The sequence below is a fragment of the Cadophora gregata genome (genome assembly GCF_030347475.1).
Source record: "Cadophora gregata isolate MNR1 chromosome Unknown scaffold_8, whole genome shotgun sequence".
Taxonomy (NCBI): Eukaryota; Fungi; Ascomycota; class Leotiomycetes; order Helotiales; family Ploettnerulaceae; genus Cadophora; species Cadophora gregata.
In genome coordinates, this window is record NW_026695931.1 from 1,108,590 (window position 1) to 1,133,562 (window position 24,973).

Consider the following 24,973-nt stretch of genomic DNA (forward strand, 5'->3'; position numbering starts at 1 on the left):
ATTATAAATAATAATATCTATTACTTAGATTAAAAGATAAAGTTCTCTTTAAGAAATAAGTATAAGAATAGATTTAAAGTACTTCTTAGCTATATAAGTTATATTATCTATAAGAAGATAAACTATTATAGTAGCTATTACTTTAACTAAGAATAAGTAGTTTTAAAAGTAAAGTATTTTATAAAATAGAAAGCTAAAGGTATTAAACTTATAGAAAAGTCTTATAAAGTATATATAATATACTTTAAAAAGAAGAAATTAAATTCAGAGCTCAATTAGAACTAGTTTAAAGGACTTAGTAAAAACTATAAAAAAGATAATTCTAATACTTCTATAAAAGATAATAATAACTACTCTAATAATACTAAAGTAGATATAGAAGATAGAGATAAAGTAGTATACTTTATTATTACGTTCTATATATTAGAAATAGAGTATAATATAAGGTAAGTTCTCTAGTACTTTAAAAAATATAAAGCTATTTATATCCTTTAAAGTATAATTAAATAACTTAAGCTTAAGATAATAATAAAAGCTTTTATTACTTAGTAATCTAAGATAGTTTTTCAAGGCCTTTTAATTAATATTAGAGTATTAAAGAGAAATATAAGTAGCTTTAACTAGTTATAAGCTTTATAATAAATTTAGAAAATTATATTTAATAAAAGAGAGGCGAGATATTATCAGATCTAATTTAAAGCTAATATAAGAGTTATATTAGGAACTATTATAATTAATATACTTATTAGATAGATAGAATTTATAATTATAAATACTAATATACTATTCTTAATATACTTTTAATAGCTTAATTAGCTAAGGATTTATTATAATAATCTTACTAATACCTTAGTTTAAGGGGATATTAAGCACTTAATTATCCGGAAAAGCGGGTATATATAGCTTTTTTTAGATTAATATTACTAATTATTAGAGTATTTAGATAGAAATATATTAGCTTATTATCTTATAGAAACAGAGATTTATAGACTCTATAGGTAATTTAAATACTTATTAATATGATATTTATAATGTCTTTTAGATTAAGTAAGTTATATACTAGATTCCGATATTATATAATAAGTGAAGAAGATATATAAGTACTACTAGAAGTATATAAACGCTTTATATTAGTTCTAATTTAGACTTTATAATAATATTAACTTTAATTATATAGTTTATATTAATATTATAATATTTAGTAATTAATATACCCTTTATATAATTAATAAGGTAATAAGATTCAGGGTAGCGAGATAGCTCTGAAAAAGGTCTAGTTTAGTATCTACTTAATCTATATTTGATATATTTAAAGCTATATAAATTAATATATATTTAGAATTACTTAATTTTATAATTTATAACTATAGAATAAACTTTAACTCTAAGGAGTTTCAGAGTTTACTTAAGTTAATTAGAACTATCCTTAAACTTATTCTAATAGAGGTATACTATTCTATTAATAAGATAAAGAGATATTACTATTTACTCTACTATACTTATAAAATTATTATAGAAGAATATAAAGATCTTAATATTAAGGAATACTTATAAATAGCTATTAAAGCTATAAATAATATAGCTAGATCTAATAACTTAGTCCTTATATTACTAATCTTTAGAGTATACCTTAAGATAATAGAATTAGATCCTTTTAATTTATTAGTTAAATAATAAGTAGCTACTATTAAGAAAGCTATAGAAGCTATATATAAGCTTTATACTATATATAAAATTAATAATATATTAGCTACTTAAAATAGCTCCGGAATTACTTATATTTATAATTTTCGAATTAATAATAAAGTACTTATCTAAAGAGAGAAATCTAAGAAGTAAGAGGAACCTTATAATTTCTTAAAAATAAATAATAAGGATTATAAGATTAATATAAAGAATAATAGAATATATATATTTTATTCTACTTTTATATAACTATTTATTATAAATAGCTCTAGTATTAAGCTATAAAAAGAAAAGTTACTAGAGGATATTTAATATTAGGAATAGCTAACTTAGAAGATATCTGAATTAATACTAAAACTTATTTATATTAAGATCCTATTTATAAAGTAGATTAATAGACTACTAATAATTAATAATAATTATAATACTAAGATATATATAATATATAATACTAAAGTATTCTTAATAAAGAAAGAGATAAGAGATTAAGAGCTTTTTATCTAGTTATAATCTAAAAGTAAGATTGTAACCTTAGGACTACTATTCTAAAGATCTTATTAAGTAGAATATAAAGCTCTTATTAAGAGAGGTATTTTTATCCTTATTTATAAGAACAACTTTAAAGTAAAAGGCTAATGTATCTTTAAGTCTAGAATAGTAGATAAAGTTAAAGGTAAAGAGATAATAAGCTTATATAAGAAGTCTAAGCTTATTATTTAATACTTTAATAATAAAAGTAAATAAGAGATCTTAACTTAATTACTAATAATCTAATAAGTTAATTAAAGACTTATTATATACTTAGCTATAGTACTTAGCTATCTAAAATATATCTGAAATAACTCTAAATTAAAGCTAGTAATATAAGATATTACTGAGACTTATACTTAAGTAATAATAAAGCTTCTTTATAAGATATTTACATAGCTACTAGAAGAGATTACTAATGAGTTTCTACTTAGAATAATATTTATAGTAGTACTTTTATTATATAGTATACTTAAGTCTAGAAACTATTAGTTTAATATATATTATAAGTATTATATAAGGAGCTTTTAAATAGAAATATTAACTTATAACTTATACCTTTTAGTAAGTACTAAAGGAACTAATAAGTTCGAAATTATAAGAATATAAATAGATAATACCTTTATTCTAAGAGATAAGATATTCTTAGTAAAGGAATAAGAAGTAATTAATTAGGCTAGCTTTATAACTAAACTAATATAAGTCCTAAACTAATCTGAATCGCTAATATTTAATAAGTGTACTATTTATATAAAAGAGAGTAGCTTCTATATATCTTAGAAAAGTTAAGGTATAAGGCTTAAATAAGTTAATATTATTAAGGGAGATTATAAGAAAGCTTATATAAAGTAATAAGATTATAAAACCTACTTTATAATAATCTATTAGCTAGAAGCTATATTTAACTTATTAGTAATAGTATAGTACTAAAATCTAATACTTAATAATATTAAAGCTCTAACTCTATATCTTAAGTAGTAAATAGAGAACTTAAAGAGAGATCTATAGTATATTCTTATAGACCTAAGTTCTATAAAGATCTATACTTTTATTAATAGATCTTTTATAAATAATAAAGACCTTAGCTCCTAAATTAGTTTTATACTAATAATTAGAACTAAATTAGAAAGGTTTTAGAGGTTCTCTCTTTTTAGTAACTTAATATATATAAGTTCTATAAAATATAAGAGAGTTACTTAAGTAGTACTTACTTTAGAATTATATACTATAGTAGTAAGTATTAATATATTAATATCTCTAGCGACTATAGTTAATATAATAACTAATAAGCTAGGCCTCTTAAGGCTTCCTATTATACACTTTATACTAATTCTCTATTTTTTTATAAATATATTATTAAACTTAGTATTATAAAAGAGAAGTATTTAATAATTAATATTATAATAATTTATTAATTATATAAGTATAAAGAACTAATAGAGATACGATAGATTAATAAAGTAAGTAACTCTACTAATACTATAATAAAGGCTAGTCTAAATAAAGCTCTTTAAGAGTTTATTAATACTAACTAGTTAATAGTAAAAGTAAAGGAATAAGTAAAGAGATTAGATAAGGTTAATTTAAACTTATAATAGAAGTATTCTAACGTATTTACTTGTTTTTCTTATATTAATTTCCTTATAACTCTCTTTTATTACTTATTTATTTCTTTATAATTAAGTAAGATATTATAATAAGAATAACTTTTATTTTAAGATAATTACTCTTTAATTTAAAGTGCTAATAAGTAGTTTTATAATAATACTTTAATAAGGACTAATTATTAGTTTTATTATAAAAAGCTACTTTTATATAAAAGTATAAAGAAGATACTACTATAAAGAACTAATTATAAAACTAATTTAAAATAAAGCTAGAAACCTTTTACTTTTATATACTATTCTCTCTAGGATTACTATTAGTAGTTTCTCTCTCTCCTTAGAGAAAAGAAAGTAGAGAAGTTAAGTTAAGTACTAAAGTACTATTACTACTTTCTCTTACTTTAAAAGGCTAATTAATTATAATAAAGCTAGAAAAGTAAGTACTTAAGCTACTTTTATTATTAGAACTACTATTAGAACTAGAACTACTAAGACTACTATTTAAACTCTTTTTTAAACTACTTTTAGAAGTACTATAAGTACTTATCCTTATATAGCGCTTTAATAGACTTAGACTATCTAATAAAGCTTTCTATTTCTCTAATATAATTCCTAACTTCTATAGTACTATAAGTATCTCTTATAATATAAGCTATTAGATTATATCTAATAAAAGAAAGTAAGAGAGTTAATTAAGAAAAGGGAAATACTTATAGTATTCTATTTTATAATTCTAGTTATCTTATTATATATAATATAAATCTCTATTAATATAACTTCTATAACTAATAATATATCTTTTAGTATATTAGCCTTAGTAATAGTAATAATATTCTAAAGGGCGGTACTAGCTTTAAGGAGCTTAGCTATAACTCTACTAGTAAAAGTATTAGTAAAAGTATAATACTTAGTAGCTATATATACTAGGATCTACTTCTGTTAGTTATAAAAGATTATTATTAAAGGAGTTATAAAAGAGACTTAGATTAAGAGATACTTATAAGTTTATATTTATCTTTATTCTTAGTATAATACTAGTATTTTAAGCTTATAGAACTCTGGAATTTATATAGTTTCAGATCACTCTTCTTCTAGTAATTAATATATCTATAGTATTATATATAAAATATAGCTAGGAGAGTACTAAGAGAGTAAGGAATTAGTACTAATTAGTATTAGTAAAAAGCTCTACTACTATATTAGCTCTTAGAATAAGATATATTTACTCTTAAATTACTTAATTTATTTAATATCTTTTAAAGAAATCTCTTAGTTAATAAGAATCTCTAAAGTAAATACTATTAATTCTAAACTTATAGTTATTATTATTATTATTATTTAATAGAGAAAAGAAAAAGTTTTAAAAGGGAAGTTATCTTTATATAAATAGATATATATAATTCAAGCTTAATTCAGATATAATATAATATTATTTACTATTATTACTTAGCTATTATTATTTTCTACTTTAGTATTATTAATTACTACTAAATAGAATATTAACTCTCTAACTCCTTAGAACCTTATATTAACTTAATAATAATATTATTTAACTCCCTATAAGTTTATATATATTCTTTATATTCTAAGATATAATTTAGTTATAGATTATAATTTATTTATATTCTTATATAATAAAAGAAGTACTTTTAGATAACAACTAAAGATATTCTAGCTACTAATATATATAAGTTAAATATTTATTACTTTATTATATCTTTAGTTCCTCTTATTATATCTATATTCTCTCTTTTATTTCTTTTATAATTATTAGAAACCTTTTATTTCTAAAAGAAGTTTTACTAGTATTAGTCTGTAGACCTTTACTATAGAAATATAAGAGGAATTAGAAAGTATAAATAATCTTAGTTAGAGAATAGACTCCTTTTATATATAAACCGGGAGCTATTTAAGAGGTAGTATATATTCTAACCTTTAAATACTCTTTATAATATATACTTTTAAATACCTTTAAACTAAACCTTTGATTTTAATATATATTAATATATACTTATTATTTGTTTACCGGTACGATACTAATAATATCACTGAGTTTTAGTTATGTATAGTAGTTAATTTGATATTATTTTCCTATTCCCCTATGCTACTATAGTAACCGTGCGGCCCCGCCGGACATAAATTGGATCCGCCTCGTTACAGTACTTACCCAATCCTGGCTCCTGTCATTGTCGTCTTTTATCTTCTCAGCCCAAGCTCTCGCTCGCGGGCTCTCCTCCTCTCACGATCCCGGGCCCGGGTCCTTTCGGTTACAGGAAGTCCCTCCCCGCTTCCCCGTCCCCCTCGTCTCACACCCACAGGGCCACACCCACACTACCCTGCGTAAGGTTAATACAGTAATGTACACCCCGCTAAAGTAATTTACCTAGGTAAGGTTATCGTCAGCCACCCCTCTCTCCACTTTCGCAACCCGCCTCACCCTCTCGCCTGCCCTGGGCAGTGAGCAATAAGGTAACCATTCCATTTTATTGGCATCAGAGTCAAGTCAAGTCCAGTCCAGTCCATTCCAGTCAAAACTCACCCGCGGACCTCAACGTCAACCCCAAACCCTATCTTTATCCCTATTCCCAACTCGACCATCTTGATCTTGATTCTGGTCCTCTTCGTTGCCGTCCAGACCCTACGGAACACTTCCAGCTGCATAGCATGGCATAGCTAATCATATAGTAGCACAACACATTCTCCACACCACCGAAATCGAGGGCAGCTCGAGGACATTTTAGCTTTCCCAGCTGCATTTCTAAATCAAGTAAATTCTCCGAACTCAAAGCTCGGTCCACTCATACTGTACTGTACAGATGCAAGCATGGAGATCAGAGTCGATACAAACCCGCCAGTAACGTGCTGCCAGCCATCTTCTGGGCGCGCAGCTTACCCAGCATCGCTCAAATCCTTCTTTCACGTGGAGGTCTTGCTTCCTGAATGTTGGTAGATTCTCCGAGGAGCCAGCTCAGGAATGGGGCCTGGATTTCTCCCAGATGATAATCCTAGGTTGTTCTTCACTTCTGACCAGACTCATTGTCCTGTTTTGTTCAGACAACGCCACTCCAATCACCGACCAAGATGCAGAAATTGAATGCTTCCTAGGTTCAGCGAGCCCGCTAACGCCATACCGGAACACCACCACACTGCAGTTCTGTAGTTCCTTGTCAAATACAAACACTCCCGTGCCTCTTCAAACCTAAAATTTAAAACTCCAAACCCAATTACCTCAAACGAAGTCGTGCATCTTGGTCCAAGAAAGTATGTCCGGAAGCGCGAGCCGAAGTAAACCTTACGCTGTGAACAGCGGTGAGGCTTGGGAGATATGTGGATCTTTTGAGGCTGTCTGAATTGTAGCTTCAAGTTTTCGTAGTAATTAAGCAAGACATAACATTCGACCCTGGTAAATGATCTGGCCAAGTCATCAACCGAAAGGTGTCTCCTTGCCATCAAGCACCACCATCAGAAACCACACCACACGGCAATGCCTCACATCCCTCTCATCCGTATCTGCTTCTGCAGCTCGAGTCCGTCCCATATCCGGGACAACTCGGCCAGCCGGACACCCCGTGCCCGAGCAGAACCTCGGGCTGGCGCAAAACATACATCCGAAATCCAGGTAGCCTACAACTCAGCAACAGGAGGAGGGAGAAGTCACCACGGCAAATCTCTGCATGCACGAGAACCAAAGGAGTAATGAGTGGTGGAAGCAACTGAGAAAGGACCTCAGCAAGGAGGCAGCAGGGAGAGTAGATGATACGGCATGCAAGTAAGCAGCCAAATCCCGAGACTCGGCTCCGTCGTAACACCACTGATATGCACCGGGACGTACTCGACGGAACATGGGGATGTCTGTGTGCGGGAGGGGAGGGAACGGGTACAGGTGCATAATTGATTACAGGATCGGCTGTCCTGTTGTGTGATGTGAGGAGACTGTGGAGAAAATGAAACAAGTCATGATTTGCGGGGAATGGTCTGGAGATGGAGAGGTGTCTCAGGGAGCTTGTTGAGGCTTGAGATCCACAAAATTGAGAAGTGAGAGGTCACACGTCGTGATACCTGTACCTGCTTAGTGATGTCTCATCGCAATGTTTGGCGTCGATTCACAGCACAATAATCTTGAAAAGGTGCGTGTTGTGCATTTGGTCTATGTATGTGCGTTGTATCATCCATAGCCAATACCCTGATCAGATAAGACGTATCCCGTCTCTTCGCTGGACTGTCCCTGAAGACCCAAATCTATTCCTGCAAGCCAGCCAGCCGTGAACATCGTCGAGCCCTCCACCCGGACAGAGAGCCCACCCATAACCAAATGGTCAAATAATCCCAATTGATCCATATTCCAAGTGCCTCCTGACCGCGTATAAGCTGCCCATTTCCAAAAGTACAACATGTCCTAGCCAAAAAGTCGACTAGAACAGTAGAATCCCAAATAACGCCGGCCGCCTCCGTACCCCTATGATTTTGGTTTGGTGGCATTATGCTTGATATCCACCGTTATGTACGCCGTCCGTTTGTAATCATTATGTGACAGAGTTTTGTCAACGCCGTGTTGTTGTCGACAAGCTGTAGCCAATTCCAGTAAAGTACGTGGAGAGATACCGACTAGTCCTCATAACGACTACCGTCTCCATCCCACATTCCAGATTACATGAGCAATGTCCTTGGCCGTGTTCACAGTGTCCACCACTTTCCCAAACAGGCCTTCAGAAACCACATCATCCTCATCCTCCTCGCACGGCATGAACATGCCAGAGGGCGTCCTTCTCATTCCCGAGGGTTCACCGTTCAGACTGGACGAAGAGCCGGACGTGTGGAGGCTCTGGAATCGTTCCTGGGTAACGGAGACACTATCCTTGCGATTGGCGAAGGCTGTCGGGGGCTGCCAGTCCATATCATCGTCTTCTTCATCCTCCCCAAGTAGCATCCTACTCGAAGGCTTTGACGGTCTCAAGGTTTCTTGGGAGGGTGAAGGCGACAATTTGGTCCCGTTCCATACTCCACTACTATGCTTCATAGCAGTTTCAGGAGGCTCGGGTGTATCTGCTCTATATTTCAGTGTCGTCGAAGGGAGCATTGCGATCGTCTTGCTCTCTGCCGTGAAGCTCTGTCGAGGGGTAGTCGTTCTGCTGTGAAGGGGAGGCAGTCGACGTTTGGAATTACTCCTCTTCATCATGATTGCGCCATCATCAGAATCGCTATCATAGTCGTGGACTGCAAAGGAGTCAGGCTCTTCATCGTCATCTCCTTTCATATCTAGAGCTATGCACTGTTCGACCTGTTCATTGAAGTGGATGTGCTTCTTCTCTCCCGTTCCCGGAGAAGCCAGGCCTGACGAGGAGATGGACGACAGCATACTAGTAGTGTTCTCTCGACTCAAGCGTCTTGAAGAGAATGGATAGGCGTATTCTGAAGTTCTACGGCCGATGGACGGCCGCATCATTCCATCGTTCTCATACTGCTGTGCCTGAACGGCGGCTGCTGCTTGTTTTAGAAGGGACGATGATGATAACGACCTCTGAAGCATTATCTCTGACACACTCCGCTTCTTCAAGATTGGCTTCTTCTGCAAGAAAGAATTGGACTTAGATATTCGACTGCTACTCACGGGAGAGGTCGAGGGTAGATGTAAGGTCTTGTCTGATCCCGTCTGGAGGGGGCCATATAGCCAAGTAACATCACAATCCTTGAGCCTGAGCCTTGTTAGCCAAAGCACAAGACGACCAAGCGACGGGCGGCACCACAAGGACTTACCAATTGAGCGTTTCTGGAGACACTGTCTTCAATTTGTTCTTCGACTTTGTCCACGTTCGCCACGACGCGTTTTCTAATCTAGCACTGTTCCCATAAGCTTTTCGCTTCGACACAATGTGCTTCCAAGACGACCAGATGTCCTCCTCTTTCCAATCGTGCGATAGATAATCTACATGTCTCGATGGCTGCGTTCGAACTGCCGTATCGTCCTCAGCATGTTCCACGGGCTCCGGGGTTTCTGGCCGCGACACATTTGTCGATGTGCTGTTCGAGGTAGGTGAAACGGTGTAAGAATCACCTGTGCGGGGGCTTGCCGGTGGTTCCAGGTCTTCGACTTGATCGTAGTATCCGACGTCGTCGTAGGAAGGGAAGACAATCTGGTCCTCGTCGTCCTGGTCGTCGCAGTTATTGTCGAGTGACAAGCTGCTTGCCGGAGTCGAGGAGTATGAGTGTGCGGCAGAATCGGCTGTCAGAGTTCGTGGCGACGAAGGGGCTGACGAAGAGGCGGATTGGGAGGGTGAAATCACGGTATTGAAGCTGCTATTGCTCTTTGATCTGGACGGCGTATTCGAGTAGGCCGGCTGTGTCACAAACTTGGGCTGGGAATGGGATCGTCGAAGGGGACTCGAGGAGAAGTAGCTGTTCTCTTCCGAGTTAAGCACAACGGCCATTGTTGTGAGGGAGGGAAGGAAGGAAGGGGCGGGGCGAGTGGCAGCGTGGTTTTAAGGTCCTTGGACCAGAAGGTCGAGAGAGAGAATATTTTTCCTTCGTCCTTCGTGGGATGGGCCTATTAAAACAGAATGACGTTACTGAAGATCCGAGAGTTCCCACACACGGCCTCCCAGCAATCAATTCGTGCTTTTCGCTCTACCATAAAGACAAAGCCGACATGTACAGACGCGTCGGTCGTGATCGTGAGCTGGAGGTTGAGAGAGGTGAGTTGTGACTCGGGGGAAGGGCCTGCAGGGGAGGGACAATGCAAGGCGCGCGAGTCTGGAATGAAGGGTTTGAGCCGAGGCGAGATCGGCGGGGAGGAATTGGATTGGATGGATGCCAAAGGCCACGGCGTGACTGCTGATCTCAGGAGAAGGAGAACAAGAGGGAGGAGGGTGAGATCGAAGAGTTGTGGCTGTCCGTTGGATGAGGAACTGCGAACGTGGTGAAGTGAAGTGAAGTGAACTGTGAAGTGCAGTGCAGTGCAGTGCAGTGACAGAAGGCGGCGGGTGGAGGCGGGGGGGGTAGTGGATGGATGGGATGGGGATCTCGACCAAGAGGAAAGATTTGACTGGACTGGACTGGACTGGGCTTTCGAAGAAGGCGTTTGGGTTTGGTGCAGTCAGGACAGTACACTACAGTACAGTGCAGTGCAGTGCAGTGCAGCGCAGCGCAGCGCGGGCGCAGGAGTGGAGAGCAGAAAGTGGAGTAGAGAACCTTGGAAGCGTGCCCAGGGGGTTTAAGGTCGGTAAGGCAGAGGTGGGTGCGCTGCAGTGCTGCACTAGGTAAATTTACGCTGCCCTGCAACTGCAGTGAAGTAATGGAAGCGATGGCCTTGGGGGTGCACAGGGAGGTAAACCATTACTGTATTACAGTATCTACCTATGTACCTACCTAGGTAGTACTTATCATCTGGGTACTTGTAGTGTCAAGTTAGGCTATGCTGGGCTAGGCCATGATAGGCTAGGTCAGGCTAGGTTAGGAACCTTACTCCCTAATGTACGCAGTAGGCAGGTTACGTGCTAGACAGCGTCACAGCCAGCTGTTAGCGAGGCGAGCGGCCGAGCAGACAGACGGGCTGCGCTGCGCTGGGCTCGCTGAAGACCCTAAAATACTAGCCTGACTTCATCGTCTTGGTGGTTTGGTTTGGTTGGACTGGACGGGACTGGCTTCAGCTAGCTGCACTGGACGTTATCGAGATCAACAGAGCGAAGAAAGAAAGAGGGAGGGAGGGAGACACATGGGGGAGGAATATAAATCTCGCCACAATCGAAGAGGGAGAGGGAGGGAATTGTAAGAACGAGTCGCTGCCATTACCTACCTAGGTATCTAGGCGCACTTGCGAGAGGGGCGTCACTCGCCGTCGCCGTTCTGAAAACAGCTGCAATAATGATGGCGGCGATAGATTGGTGAAGGAGGCCACGTGAAATTTATGATTCAACCCTTGATACTCCCCAAATGTCATTGTGATGATCTCGCCAGCTTACGGCATTTGTTCAGGTCCGTCCAGATGTGACTCCCATACTTGCACAGGGCGGCGAATTGACGACCAAGTTCAGTACCATTACAGCAAATACAGCACTGAACACGAACAAGGCCTTTCCTCTTGCTTGATCTCAAACCTGTTGATTGCCGGGTACAGCATCGCATATACAGTATACTTTCCCTCCACTTTTGTTCCAATTGTTGCATGACAGTTAGTAAGTGAAGAAGTGCACTGCCTGCCAATCTTTTAACAGCAGTAGGTTTCATTTATTGGACGACGCGACGCCCAAGCTCCCTGTTGTGCTACCGCCAGTGCGGAGAAATCTGGAGACGAAGACAGCTGATTTGAACGGAGAGATATCATAGGAAACGTTGTTGGGGCATACGTGCGTGCAACGTTTTTGTGTAGCGGATCCATGATACCCGGGGCGAATTACATGTCTCGTTGGGGCAGGTTAGGTTTGTCTGCGCGTCAAGCAGAACAGAATCCCCTCAACTTAGCCCAACTGCTGATGCTTACCGAATCTGATGCTCATGTTGCCTACCTAGGTACGCTTCGTCTCGCATCACTGCTCCTATTCCTACCTACTCTTCCCTTCCCCAGCTTTGCTACAGCGTCGAATGAGCTGGCCTGGGGCTGTCGAATGAGATGAATACCATCAGAGCCAGCGTCATAAATGTCAACCCGCACTTACGCGACGCCGCAAACTTGGGAAGAGAAGCAAAAGGCGTCTGGCCAAGCAGCTTGCTGCTGCTGTACGCAGCGTTGACGCAAATATAAATCGGGGAGGAGTTAATGGACGAGCCAGGCAAGGACTTCGTCTCAGGCTATTCCACTTTCTGTGTGCCTGTTTCGATCTCCTCGTCTTGTCCGTTGGTACGAGTACCTACTCCTCGAAGGTCCAAATTCTTCTTTAATGCAATCTTGCCTGTCCATCTATTTCTTCTCCTTCCTGCTCGTCCCTCTTCCCCGTCCACCAAACTCTCACGGTCAGTGAAACTTTGCAAGTGCCTTATTATTACAGAAGCACTCTGCAAGACCAGTACAGTTCGCAGGCCAGGTGGCCCCGTTCTGGCTTGGCAATGCCGTACTGTATCATCATTCCGCCCCCAGCGGTCTGAAGTGCAGAGTCTAGACTCGCAGGCCGAGCGAGAGTCAGAGCCGGGCAGGGGCAGCCGTAGCCAGGGAGGGCGCGGGAGGATGTCTGGACCTTGCCAGGGAGAAGACTACTGGGATGAGAATACAGGGAGGCCACCGGGAAGGACTTCCATTACATTAAGAACCTTGGAGATCGAACAGCGCGCCCCAGAAGCCCCCCCACTCTGGCACGACCACCGCCGCCCCGCCCTTCGAGTACTCCTGCCTCTCAAGTCTCAACTTCTCAAGCCACTTCAGAGTAGATCATGGAACCGACGCCTCAACGCTGGGCAGTCCAGTGGGGGTGGGGGTACCGGTAGATCATCATTCTGGCATGGTCCGGTGCACTTCACCTTGCCCCGTCTCTTTCTTTTTTTATTTCCCCTCAAGCCAGGCCAGATTCCTAAAAAGCTGGGACAGTGATCGGGGCCCAGGTAAGATATCCAGGCTCTATTGCCTGCGGGTTGACGACATCCAAACTTAATGATGTGATGTCCTCAATAGTTGCCCCGGACGATTTTATCTCGTAAGATCGCTAAAGTGAGGTGAGGGGCAAAATTGCGAGCTTTTCAACGAAAGAGAAAATCTCATCCTGGTTCCAAGTCACGGGTTTGGTCCGGTCCGACTTGGCTCACACCCAAAGCTCTTACTAAATAACAGCTTCGTCGTACGGCTCACACTTCGCCTCCGAGGCGGGAAGTCCTGATGTTTCGTTACATTTCAACTTCACCTATCTTGCTAACGCCACAGCTTTCGTGGTCATGTCCTTTTCCTGTTTCTTAGCGACAGCCTAGACTGCAGCTGAGTGTCAACAGCTTTACGTCGCCTGGACATGGTTGGCCTAATCAAGCAAGTCGAGCTAGGTATCTGGCAAGGTTTTAAACGGCAAGGAATGACGAATTTGTCCTGATTGCTGATAACCTTTTAAACTCGGGGTATTCATTATTCGCGCTGAGCCGAGCATCAGGATGGCGAAATCATTGGGCCTGTACATAGGCGGTAGAGTCACCGCCTGTTTGGCTCGCATAGACAGTCCAAGTGTCTATTGTCTCCGTCAAGGGTTTCCTCCAGGCTCAGCTTATCCTCGAACTCGCCTGATGCTCGGTTGTCGTCGTTCCTGTCAGCACGTTGCCTTGGTCTCTGTTTACATTGCGCTGTCAACCTTCGAGGACTTGTTCTTGCTGTGGGAAACTCGGGGCCTTGACAGTGGGACCTCTACACGGAGTAATGGGTTTAGCTTACGACTAAATGGAACTGTCCACATTAGTTCCGAAAATGGATCGGAACTGCTCATGGGTGTAAAACTTAGCTTACACGCGGGAGATCGGCACGCCTTCAGGGTTGTTTTCTTGATATCAGACTCTGTTCACCTGGAAATTTGTTCGCATTTGCATTATGTAACCTTCCAGCCCTGCCTCCTTCTTTTATAGTGCTACCTCCCAGTACTGTTTGCCACTATAATAGTGGGACTAAGGTTTACCAATCGCACTATTGTCTGGACTCCAAAGATAGTTCTTGGGCCAGGGCACTTTGACTAAGGCGTCGTGGAGTCGTCTTTCGACCACCAATATGACCGTCCACAAACCTCGAGGCTGCAACTCAGCCTTAGCCAGAATGTTCTGGAGCGCGAGCAGGTCTTTGAAGCTGGCATAAACGGAGCTGCATCTACTTTTGATAGTACAGCAGTAATTTTGTGTAGCCAATTCTGCCGACCGTGGCTAGAAAGATACGCCTGAGTGCCAAATGTCTACTAAATGCAGAGACAGAGGCACTCTTACGAATGTACGGAGACCCACGCTCTCCAAGGCACGACTGTAGGCACTAGTAAAGGGAAGTTCCAAGCCTTGTAATTGCAAAGCCAGCACTGCATCCATTGGAAACGTGGGATTATCAGGATTCTCAGGAGCTTGACCAATCCCACCTCCACCCGCAAGAAGCCTCGGGATGTTCACAGCCGCCAAAAAGCGAATAATAATTTCAATCTTTTCTAGAGAGGCCTGTCTACGACCTTGAATGCAGATCTGCATCTCTCCCTACAAGATCATTGAAGATGTGCTCGATAGTGGATCTCGAGAGGTGTCGTGCATGTCGGATACTGCGGGTGCCCCAGCGACTGTACGGTCTACCTACCCTGGATGTCAACAAAAGCAAATCTTTGGCGACGTGAATGGATCAATGGAAACTCTAGTTTTGTCGGATCCCGCATGATCGTAGGTCTTTGGCAGACAAGCAGACAAGGCATACTCTGGGCGACATTTACGGTTTGATCGGTGTGTTAGTAAGGATGCGTTGAAGCATCAGGCTGTAATCCCTAGAGCCCTCACAATGTTGTATGAGTCCCCCCATACCCAAGTCTCGGACAGACCACCATTCCAAGGCACAAGATATCTTCTCCCGGGTCTCGAAGCAGTCGAAGCACGGTCAACATCCATACCACGGTGTCCACGAGTCAAAGTTACGAAATCATCCGGAGGGCTACCTACTTCTCTACAAGAAAATTTCATGAGCTCCATTGGCTAGTTCCCATTTCGTCACAGCCACAGTAACGCGGCGGGAAGCGCGATCATGATTCTTGGTTATGTCCAAGGGAGGTGCGGCCTCACTGCATGAGTAGGTAGATACATGATTCGATGGAGAGGACGAAGGAAAACAGGCGAGCTCAACCGTACACGCAACTGGCAACTGGCAAGCCACTTGAGGTGAATTTAAGGATTTTCGTGGAGGGTAGCATTCTTGACCAGACGCCACGAAATCCATATGATATATATCATAGGCGAAGTTCTCATCTAGTGAGGGATGAGCAGTGAGCCGGTCCCGAGCAGGGGACAACCGCGTCTTTACCCTCAGCCGATCCCGAATCCTAGAAATGGGAGTCAGAGCTCGCTGCCCTGATCGTCCGTGGAAGGGTCGCTATAACCACGTTCTTATCGTCGAATTGCAGTACAGTACAGTAACTTCTCAACGGTTATTGACGTTCGCATCTTGGCGGCATGGCAAGCTTGCCACCACCACACCCTCTTCTCTTCCTTGCATGATCAACAGACCAATGGAAGGGCAGACATTCGCCCTCTGTCCTCTTCCGCCGCCTTGGCCAAACCAGGACCACCTTTCGTGGTAAAACATATCTCGAGTGTCCTGGGTCTGCTTCGTTCTGGACCTGGACCTAGACTATCGCTCCTCGATTGCCGAGACCCGTGAGCGCCCGCTGCTGGCAAACTGCATCGTTTGGTCTGAAGATGCGACGACGCATCTATCGGACTTTCTGGATATCTATTCCCCCATTGGACGTAGTGAGAACATGCAACGCGACGCTGCTACGAAAATCACCTTTTTTGAAATGGCAAGCCTGACGGTCCTACCCCTGCTCCTGCTCCTGCCATCGAGATACCTTAGGTGCTACTACTGTTCATGTCTCTCGATCCTGTGTCGCTACTCTTCCTTCCACGTCGCTAGCAAGAGCCTGGTTGCACACGAGCACGAGACTGCATTGGATTCGAGTCCCTGAAACGAAGCCGGGGCAGCGACCTTGGGAGTCCAGCAACCAGGGAGCTCACCATGTTCTCCCAGTCCCCGCCGTGTTATCTTTGCGGCGAAAATGAGCAAAATAGCGACAGATCAGATCGAGCTTACTTGAACAGGCCGGCAGGAGGAAAGGGAGGGGAGGGGAGGGGTCGTCTCGCTTCCTCATCCTCAGCGAGCTGCTGTTCGCTGACCCTCCTCACCCGCCTACTCTGAATGACCAGCCTTTTGCCTTTTGTCTTTTACCTTATCTGTAATTTACCCAAAGAGAAGCGCACGCTGGAAGTCGGAGACGTGGGCATGGCTCCTCTCATCGGCAGCAGGGGACATGATAGCGCACATTTACCACCTTACCTTACCTATTATTATCCCGAAGCACAAGCCGAGCGGCTCCGCTTCTGGCGGCACCCACGACACGACATATGCGTGCATCCCTTTTGGCGATTTCATTATGGGTCATGCCAATTGCATCTGCTATTTTCACATGCTGCTTCTGCTCCATGCAGGGGTATGAGGGGATCGTTTCTGCACAACATTCTGTTTCGAATGCAAGACCATGTTCTAGGAAACCAGATCCACAACTTTTGCCAGAAACCTGACATCAAAATGCTGCAAGGCAAGGCTCTGCAATAGCGATCGAATCCCTTGGCTTTCCGTCCGATACCAATCACTAAAGCTCACCGAGAGCATGTGGTGACTCCCTTGGAAGTTTAGCCGTGACGGGCTGGTTGGCTGCTTCTGTGTTCGGCTCTGCTTCTGAGAAAGACGCTCTTCTGGCTTGCTGCCGAGTTGCGTCCATATACCCATTTTCAACATCCGCCCTCTGCTCCGTATTTTCCCTTCTCATACGAGGACCCTTTGATCTTGTCTGCGAGCTGCTTTCAAATCGGTAGTTGGGCGTATGTACTCGTTGCCTTCACTCTGACCAAGATAAGCTTCGGTTTCTGTCCCGAAGTGCCGGCCGGATTCCCCTCTCTTAAGTACCAGTTGCTGACTGCTATCTCGCTTTCACATTTGATATTTCCATAACAGATGAATAACATCGCCCCTTTGCTGGAGCTTGCGTCGAACGCGGTGTCTCAGGGTTCAGTATCCGAGAGACTGCTTCCTCAGGACAGAGCCTCCACCTCGGTCTCTGACAGACCGTTCGTTTCCTGCATTAGGAAGGGTTTGCAGCACCATAAAGACGCATTAGGCATCGAGAATCTTCGCCATTCTCCGGAGCTATCCCCGCCCTCGCTCTGATATCCGATACGGTGTCCAAATTATACCGGGTGCAGGGATACCATTGCATTATTATCACAACAAAGGAGTGCGAACCGAGCGGGATGATTGACTGGCAGTCAATCTGACAACGGACGCAAACTGCTGTGTCTCATTTTCTAGACCGCTACAGCTTACGATGGTGGTCCTCCTTTACTGCACACCAGTCTCGACCTTGTTTGTTGCCCCCAATAGCTCTTCCACAGCTGCCAGTATTCAGGAGGCTCTGTATGAACAACACGTTGGACCTGTTGAAGCTAAAAGCACCACAAATATACCCTTTACGGGGATCTCAAAGAGCAAATGGTTCACTCTTAATGCCTTGGAACCCTCCATGTTTGCCTGGGCTTACCTGGGCTCTTCCCTGACAATGCCCCGAAAACGTGCGAGACTAAAGCTCCCGGTGTTCCGTTTCGTAGATACGGGTTGGCTGGTACGAGTAAATTTATTTTCCGCAGGAACAGAGAGACACGAACTCGATTTCCTACGGCACCGCTTCACGCCAGCTCCGCCCTCAGGTCGTGGGAGGTGCGCTGGTAGCCGCCATTGAGTCGTTGAACGGCTCTGACGCTGCGCTTCACATCTGATAGTATGTTTGTGAGGTACTCGAACTCTTACTGAGAACCCTACAGCTTTTGTCTGCGTAGACCCGGCCTTGAGAGATGAAAATGTTGAGGTGATACTTTTACCCAGGAAGTTGCCAGTATCGACCCCCTCTCCCGGGCTGCCTACCTGTCTAGCATCCCTAGAATCTCTTTCGGAGTGTTAACACGAACCAAGCAATCCTTTCTAAACTCATTTCTATTACAATGCAAGCATCAGTGACGAAGTGTACTCCTTTTCGGGGTCGTGTTGGGCACATAAATGTCCAGACTAGGAGGGATAGGTTAGATCCTTATGCCCAGCTGCTTGTGATGCATGCCTAGGATATATCGGCGGATGTTGTTGGGACATCAATCTGATGCGGATGAATCTAAGCTGGCATCTACGGCTGGGGACAACAATGCACGAATGTGTATCGTGGGTTCAAAACGTTAGGCAGAAATCGGGGTGTGGCGCTATGACCTAGGAGACTCCTGGAGCAAGCTCGCTGTTATTGTTGTACACAAGTCAACGAGCACCTCAACCGACGAAAGATGTCAAGGGTACGCGAGGTGCATGCACCTCTAACTCCCCATCTCCATTCTCTAGACTGCCATCTACCTCTGACACACAACCTGGCCAACAAGGAACTGGATACACTCAGACCCGCAGTTTGCTACGGAAAGGCAAGCGGCAATGAATAAATCATGGGGTATCGTTTTCTTTTCGCTATTATACAGAGAAATCTCGTCGTGTCTATCTGACCAGAGATTCCAGCAAGGTCAAAGTCCCTGGCCGTCATTCCGTCCCCAAAGCTTGACTGTCCTGTCATACCCACCACTGACGATCCATCTCGCATCCTTAGTGACATCCACACTATGGACATTTCCAGTGTGGCCTGTCAAGCTCTGAACTTGAGACCAGTCATCTGCCGAAAAAATCTTCACAGTCTTGTCGAATCCACTGGACACGAAGAAAGTGCCCGCTTTTTTGGGTCTTCGAGCTCCTTGTTCATCAAGCTCAGGGAACAGGCCTCGAGCCGGATCATCCAGTCCTTTGTACCACCTCAAATCCGAAACCATCCTGTGTGCGCCGATCCCACCAGATGGTTGGACCTTTCGTACATCCCAACATTTGATCCAGCCATCTTCAGAACCGGAAAGTACACGGTGGCCATCAACACCCCAGTCCAATGCGTAGATCGGCTTGATGTGACCTTCAAGAATCATAACCGTGCGCCCTGTTCGTAAATCCCAGATGCGGCCGATACTATCCGTACCAGCACTGGCCAAGAGAGAGCCATCAGTATTAAAAGCCAGGGCAAAGACTCCTCTAGAATGACCTTCCTGCAGGAGAAGTTCTGTTGACGTTTCAACGTCCCAGAGCCGCCAGGTTGTGTCCTCAGATGCCGAAGCAATGTAATTTCCGGAAGGGTGGAACTCGACTCGACACACACGCTGGTTATGGCCTTCGAGTGTCGAGATCGGGGTATCTTGCGCCATTGACCAAAGATGAACTTTGCCCTCTGCACCGCCTGACGCTAGGTTGACAGAATGCTCCGACACGGTTGTACCTGGTAAAGTAGCATCTGGAAACCAAGAAACGCCCCCAATCCGATCCGTGTGTCCGCGCAAGGTGCGTATTTCCTTCAGGTCCGGAACACTGAGCAGTTTGATTCCACCTCCCCAGTTTCCAGCAGCAATTATCTCCCCATTCGGCGCAAATCGGGTCATGCTCACAGGTCTATCTCCTGCCGTTTGACTGCCCTGAAGCTCGAACCCTTCCAGCTTCGCCTTGATCTCCTTCCTAAATTTGACGTGCGTCCTCAGTGGAATGGTTGACTCTGATTTCTGACTAGCCAGCCTACTCTTCGCTCTTGGTAAGGAGTACTTCGCAATGGCCCTTCTTGCCTCTACAAGTTCTGGTAGCCCCTTGGTATAGAATTCCTCATCTGGCGCGTCGTCGTCTCCCTCGCCAGCGTCAAGCATCTTCGCATCTCCATCTTCAGCTTGTCCCACATCATCCCTAGCCAGGTCTGCAAGAAGCTCTCTCAAGCGGTCTCTGCGGTCTCCAGGTCCCTCCCCAAACTCCGTGACCGGTTCACCCAACTGCCGTAAGCGCTCTCGAACCCTTTTGTCATCTGTGGGTACAGCGATAGCAGCCGCCTTTTTTCTCCGATCCATTTGAGACTGGAAGGCTGACGCTCGTTCGGGAGCAAGGCCTGGGCCTGCTGAGGGCATATCATAGTCATTGTCGAGAGCTGTTAAGGTATACTTAGTACCCTGATGGAGAGAGAAAGGTGGCGGGGTGTATGAAACTTACGAACGTTAGCCAGGTCAATTCCGGTGTCCTGAAAGTTACACCAGATCCATCAGCTGCAGGTTTCCTATGTACGAGCATGGAGAGACCTCTGGGATCATATAAATACCATTGCAGAGCTTGTGGGAGGAGAATAATAGATGGGTTTGGCTTACCTCTGGTTCTGCCTCCTCCACATATGCCATACGTGATGGATGCATGACTGCAGCCGGTGTTGTTGACTGGCAGGGGGGCGCAAGCGTCTCTACAGAGGAAGAGGTCTGTTGCAAGCGGACGTGGGTTGTTGCTGGGAAGAAATAATCAAGCCTTGGTATGCTCGGGACTTGACGAGGTTCCGAGCTTGATCGCCAAACTTGACAGGGGTTTATCACGACGACGAAGGACCGATGCAAGGAGCACCACATCTAATATATATAACCTCCTTCGTTAGCTCTACAAATGCTGGAAGGGGCTACTAAATTAACAAAGAAATGTCGGGAGAAACAGTAAATTTTAGTAGTATTGGGGTGCTTAACGTATAAGTAAAGAAAGCTGTCATCTGCCGTGGTCACGTGGTCTCAAAAATTACCTTGTACAATGTGAGGCCAATCAGGTTGTGCACAAAGGCCTATTTTCATTTTCGTGTTTCTATCTGTTTAACAGTCTTCTGGGAGATCCCATCTTCGTCGGATAATGACATCCATATCCAGAGCTCCCTGTCCATATCTCCGAACAAAGTTCTCCACATCTGGGAACTGATCCAGCTCGCGTGTATGTTTACCAAGAAGCGAAAGTGTACATCCTCGAATCATTCCTCAATACCTCAATGGTATCCCTCTCTTCACAGCTGCCATATCTTGTCGGTACACCTTCACAGAGTTTACCAGCCAGTATGCCTGAGCGAAAGCCTTCGGATGTGCTGCAACATAAGCCTCGCAGGTAGGCGCAACTCGACTGCAGGAACTTCGGTTCCACACTTGACCTGCCCAGGCGCCACAAAAGGTGTTGTTTATCACTATCTTATGGTCCTTGAAGTGCGAGTCGATCAAGCATCCGGTCCCGCTGAAGGATCCAACGGGGGTTCCCCAGGTCGTTGGGTCAGGACTTCCTGATATGATGTCGGCTGGGATAGCACCGCGTGCGAAGAAGAACACTTTGATTGCCGAGGACGTCCATTCCATAGCATAAACTCCACCGCCAATAGCGTTGAAACCAGTTCCGTAGTTTTGGTTGTTGGTTGTCGATATGGAGCAGCCCTCTCCAGCATTTCCGGCATTGCAGTCCGACGTACTAAGAGACGAGCTGGACAATGCTCCAGAACTATTGAGCATGCAACCTGGTGAGGTATGGAGGGTGATGTGGTTGGTCGTATCATCGTTGACACCCTCCAAAATGTCAATTTCTCCGTTGGTGGGCCAGTCAGCTCCTACTGTCCAAAATGCCGGCCAGTTCCCACAAGTCGAATCTGGCATGTGGGCAATATCCGCCATGATAAGTCCATGTGTGTAGGCTTTCTTCGAGCTAACACGGACTGACTTGCGGCCTGAAGGTGGGTTGGCAGTGGTGTAGTCAACGCCCAAGAAGACTGCATCGTTGACGTATCCAGCTAAGCTGCTAGTATTGGCAGTTTCAGCGCTGGAGTACTTCACAAAGCCCTCTGTTGGATCTTGGTCGACGAAGAAATCGAACTCTGAAAAGAAGTTTTTAGTGTCGTAGGTGTCTTCGATAACGTAAACAGCGTTCGCAATGGTAGCTGCGCAGAGAAAGGTGAGGCCGAGGCACAGGAGAGATTTTGCAGCGTGCATCTTTGTCCTGCGAAGATGGTTGCCTTGCTGGGGGATTTTCGTGTTACAGGAGCCGTTGAGCTTGCTCTTGGTACAAATGCGACAATTCAAGAACTTGACCCGAAAATAGAAGGATCTGGAGCCTATATGTAGAGCCACATATAACTGCACGAGTCGCTCGTTGACGATAATAACTCCCTCCTATCGTCGCTGTAGTTATTGTAGACGACAAATACTTATTTTGGTCGAAGCGACAATAGAAGCAGCAAAGGCAGCAATTGTACAAGGAATGAAAAAAGAGCAAAGTCGAGCCACCCAAATAGCAACAGAACTAGAATTTGAGAGATAGACAATAAGATGTAAATGGCAAGTTGGACGGGGAGCGGAGTCAAGGAGCTGCCTAGAAGGGTTTCTTTTGAGCAACAGCCAAAGTCACCACCAAGCTCAGACAGGGGAAATGGACGCAAGCACCAAACCCACGCAGAGGTTCCAAGAAGGACAGACTCGCGTGGTTATCTCGCGCATACTTAGGTAGCTTATGACTGGCGGTGGTACGCTCCTCCAAGACTGCACGTCAAGGAAGCTCTGTCTAGAGTTTCATCGCCTAGACTGGATGAGTGGCTGCAAATGCAAAGTCACAGACAGCAAACACCAAGCGGACGAGCCAAAAGGGGGCCTGTAATATCGATATCGAAACAGAAACACGATTGCTCTGGCAGGAGGGGGTTTGTAGCATTCATTTCAATGCTGGGCCAGCCTCCGAAACGGGCATGCAGTAGTGGATCTCAATGTTTCAAATCCCGTCTTTCGAAAGAAACGAGCGGCTAGCAGTGATCATATCATCCATAACTTAAGATGGAAGTCCACCAATAATGTTTGCTCGCCTCGGATGACTCAGCATAGCTTGACATTAAGCCGGCTTGATCTTCCAGACCTTTTGCCCATAAATCAGACAAGACAAACGAGCTAGCCCTCAAGGGCTCAACGTATACTCTATACCTCACATGACAGCTTCGACATGATGTCGATATAGGAGGGAGTTGAATACTGCCTAGGCTCGTTCTTGGGCGCTTTGACTTGCAATCACCAATACCTACACAGGTCGCTGCACACTTGAGGATATACAAGCGGTGAGCCGTGTATCTACTTCTTCTCGTTAAAGCTATCTCCACTTATTTCAAGATGGCAAATATGTCCTCTGTTGCCTCTATTCATAAGCCGAGTCTTGTCAACAAGGTTGAAATTGGTCACTTTCCGCCTTCGCCTCAGCCATCACCTTGTTCACCTGAGGCAGAGGCGAGGGAAAGCAGTTCGTCTTCTATTGTGCCGGCGCGGGTGGCGATAAAGCTTCTGATCCAGTCACTCACTATTGGCAGCGTTCTGGGAGAGCATAAATAGTGTTAAAACCCTCTCATTTGCTGTAAGAAAAGGAAGCTGTAGATCTGTCATAATTTTCCCACGTTCCACTCTTCTCTTTCAACTCTTCCTCGTAGAGCTAGTCTACCTCTACTACCTGCCCTTTCCGTACGGACTTCGCGGCAGCCTCTAAGGAAACCTTGCGACCAAGGTAGAGAAGCAGCAGCAAGCAGGATTTCAATGAAAGCTGCCATCCAAGATCACGGGCACCGTCTCCTAGGCATGAGATCTAAATATCCTTCGAGGGACAATACATGTGGTCTTCTCCTTGGCGAGGAAATCGAGATTACCCAGAACTACAATGCTGTAACTCTGCAAGTTCACCGTTGCCGTAACTGCGGCCTACTTCAAGACGAGCCACAATTGCCTGGGAGCGACGTAATTTTGCCTGGACCGAAGTGTTCTTCGCTTGTGCGAAGTCCTGCGATGAGTACCTAGCCAAGATGGGAGGACATGATGTCCATTCCACTCGCTTCCTACCAGTCCCAAGGTTTGCACCGCCTACCAGCTCTAGTTTGATGGGGTCACTGGATGAATTCTTAGGACTCCTTCCGTACCAAAGTTATCTCAAGCACCTCTGGTAATAATCCCTGCATGCTCATGGCCCAGACGCAACATACTCCCCCTTGGTCTCATCCTTCTCCTAAGGGCAGTCCTCTACGTTAAGACTAGCCTCTCACAATCTATGATGCCAACAGGCTCTTGCGCAATCATCATCAGATTCTCATCCCTACTTGCTTATCACCTTATGTGGAGGAAGATCGGGAGGGTGCTGTGCACCCTCGGCACCACGTGACACAATGATGATCTCGACTGAACATGCCACAAGTCAATGGGGGATGAATTTGCGATTGAGGTTGCAAGGATTGTATCAGAGTCTGAGACACTAGGAAGAGTGGGCAAAATCGAGTGGTCTAGATGTGAAATCATCAAAAGCAGGGCATGTCCGCCACATCATGCCGAAAATTGCCCCGTCGAGATTGTAAAATGTACAGCTGGAGGGAAATTTGACATTGACATCATATTTGGTACACATTACCGTCTCAACTCCTGTGCCATGCAAGACTAGCTATAAAAACAAGTAGAACTCTGCCCAAAGAATAAGGGTAGCCATGCCGTCTACGCAATGCAATTTCAAAAGATACGCACGCAAAATGACTTTGAAGAATCGCAGGTAATGTTGGTATCGCGGATATAAGCAC

The 24,973-nt window shown here is 43.6% G+C and overlaps 3 protein-coding genes across 3 annotated transcripts; all 3 read right to left on the reverse strand.

Moving 5' to 3' along the window:
• Positions 1-8,439: 8,439 nt before the first annotated feature.
• Positions 8,440-10,243, reverse strand: ONS95_013891 (uncharacterized protein; the record flags this gene model as incomplete). Its single annotated transcript, XM_058507540.1, has 2 exons — positions 8,440-9,511; positions 9,573-10,243. 2 exons carry the CDS (start codon positions 10,241-10,243, stop codon positions 8,440-8,442), a joined length of 1,743 nt encoding a protein of 580 aa, XP_058356709.1.
• Positions 10,244-19,055: 8,812 nt separating this feature from the next.
• Positions 19,056-20,513, reverse strand: ONS95_013892 (uncharacterized protein; the record flags this gene model as incomplete). The annotated part of the gene is made up of 1 exon (XM_058507541.1): positions 19,056-20,513. One exon carries the CDS (start codon positions 20,511-20,513, stop codon positions 19,056-19,058), a length of 1,458 nt encoding a protein of 485 aa, XP_058356710.1.
• An 873-nt stretch (positions 20,514-21,386) lies between these two features.
• ONS95_013893 (uncharacterized protein) lies at positions 21,387-22,376 on the reverse strand (the record flags this gene model as incomplete). Its single annotated transcript, XM_058507542.1, has 1 exon — positions 21,387-22,376. One exon carries the CDS (start codon positions 22,374-22,376, stop codon positions 21,387-21,389), a length of 990 nt encoding a protein of 329 aa, XP_058356711.1.
• Between the last annotated feature and the right edge of the window lie 2,597 nt (positions 22,377-24,973).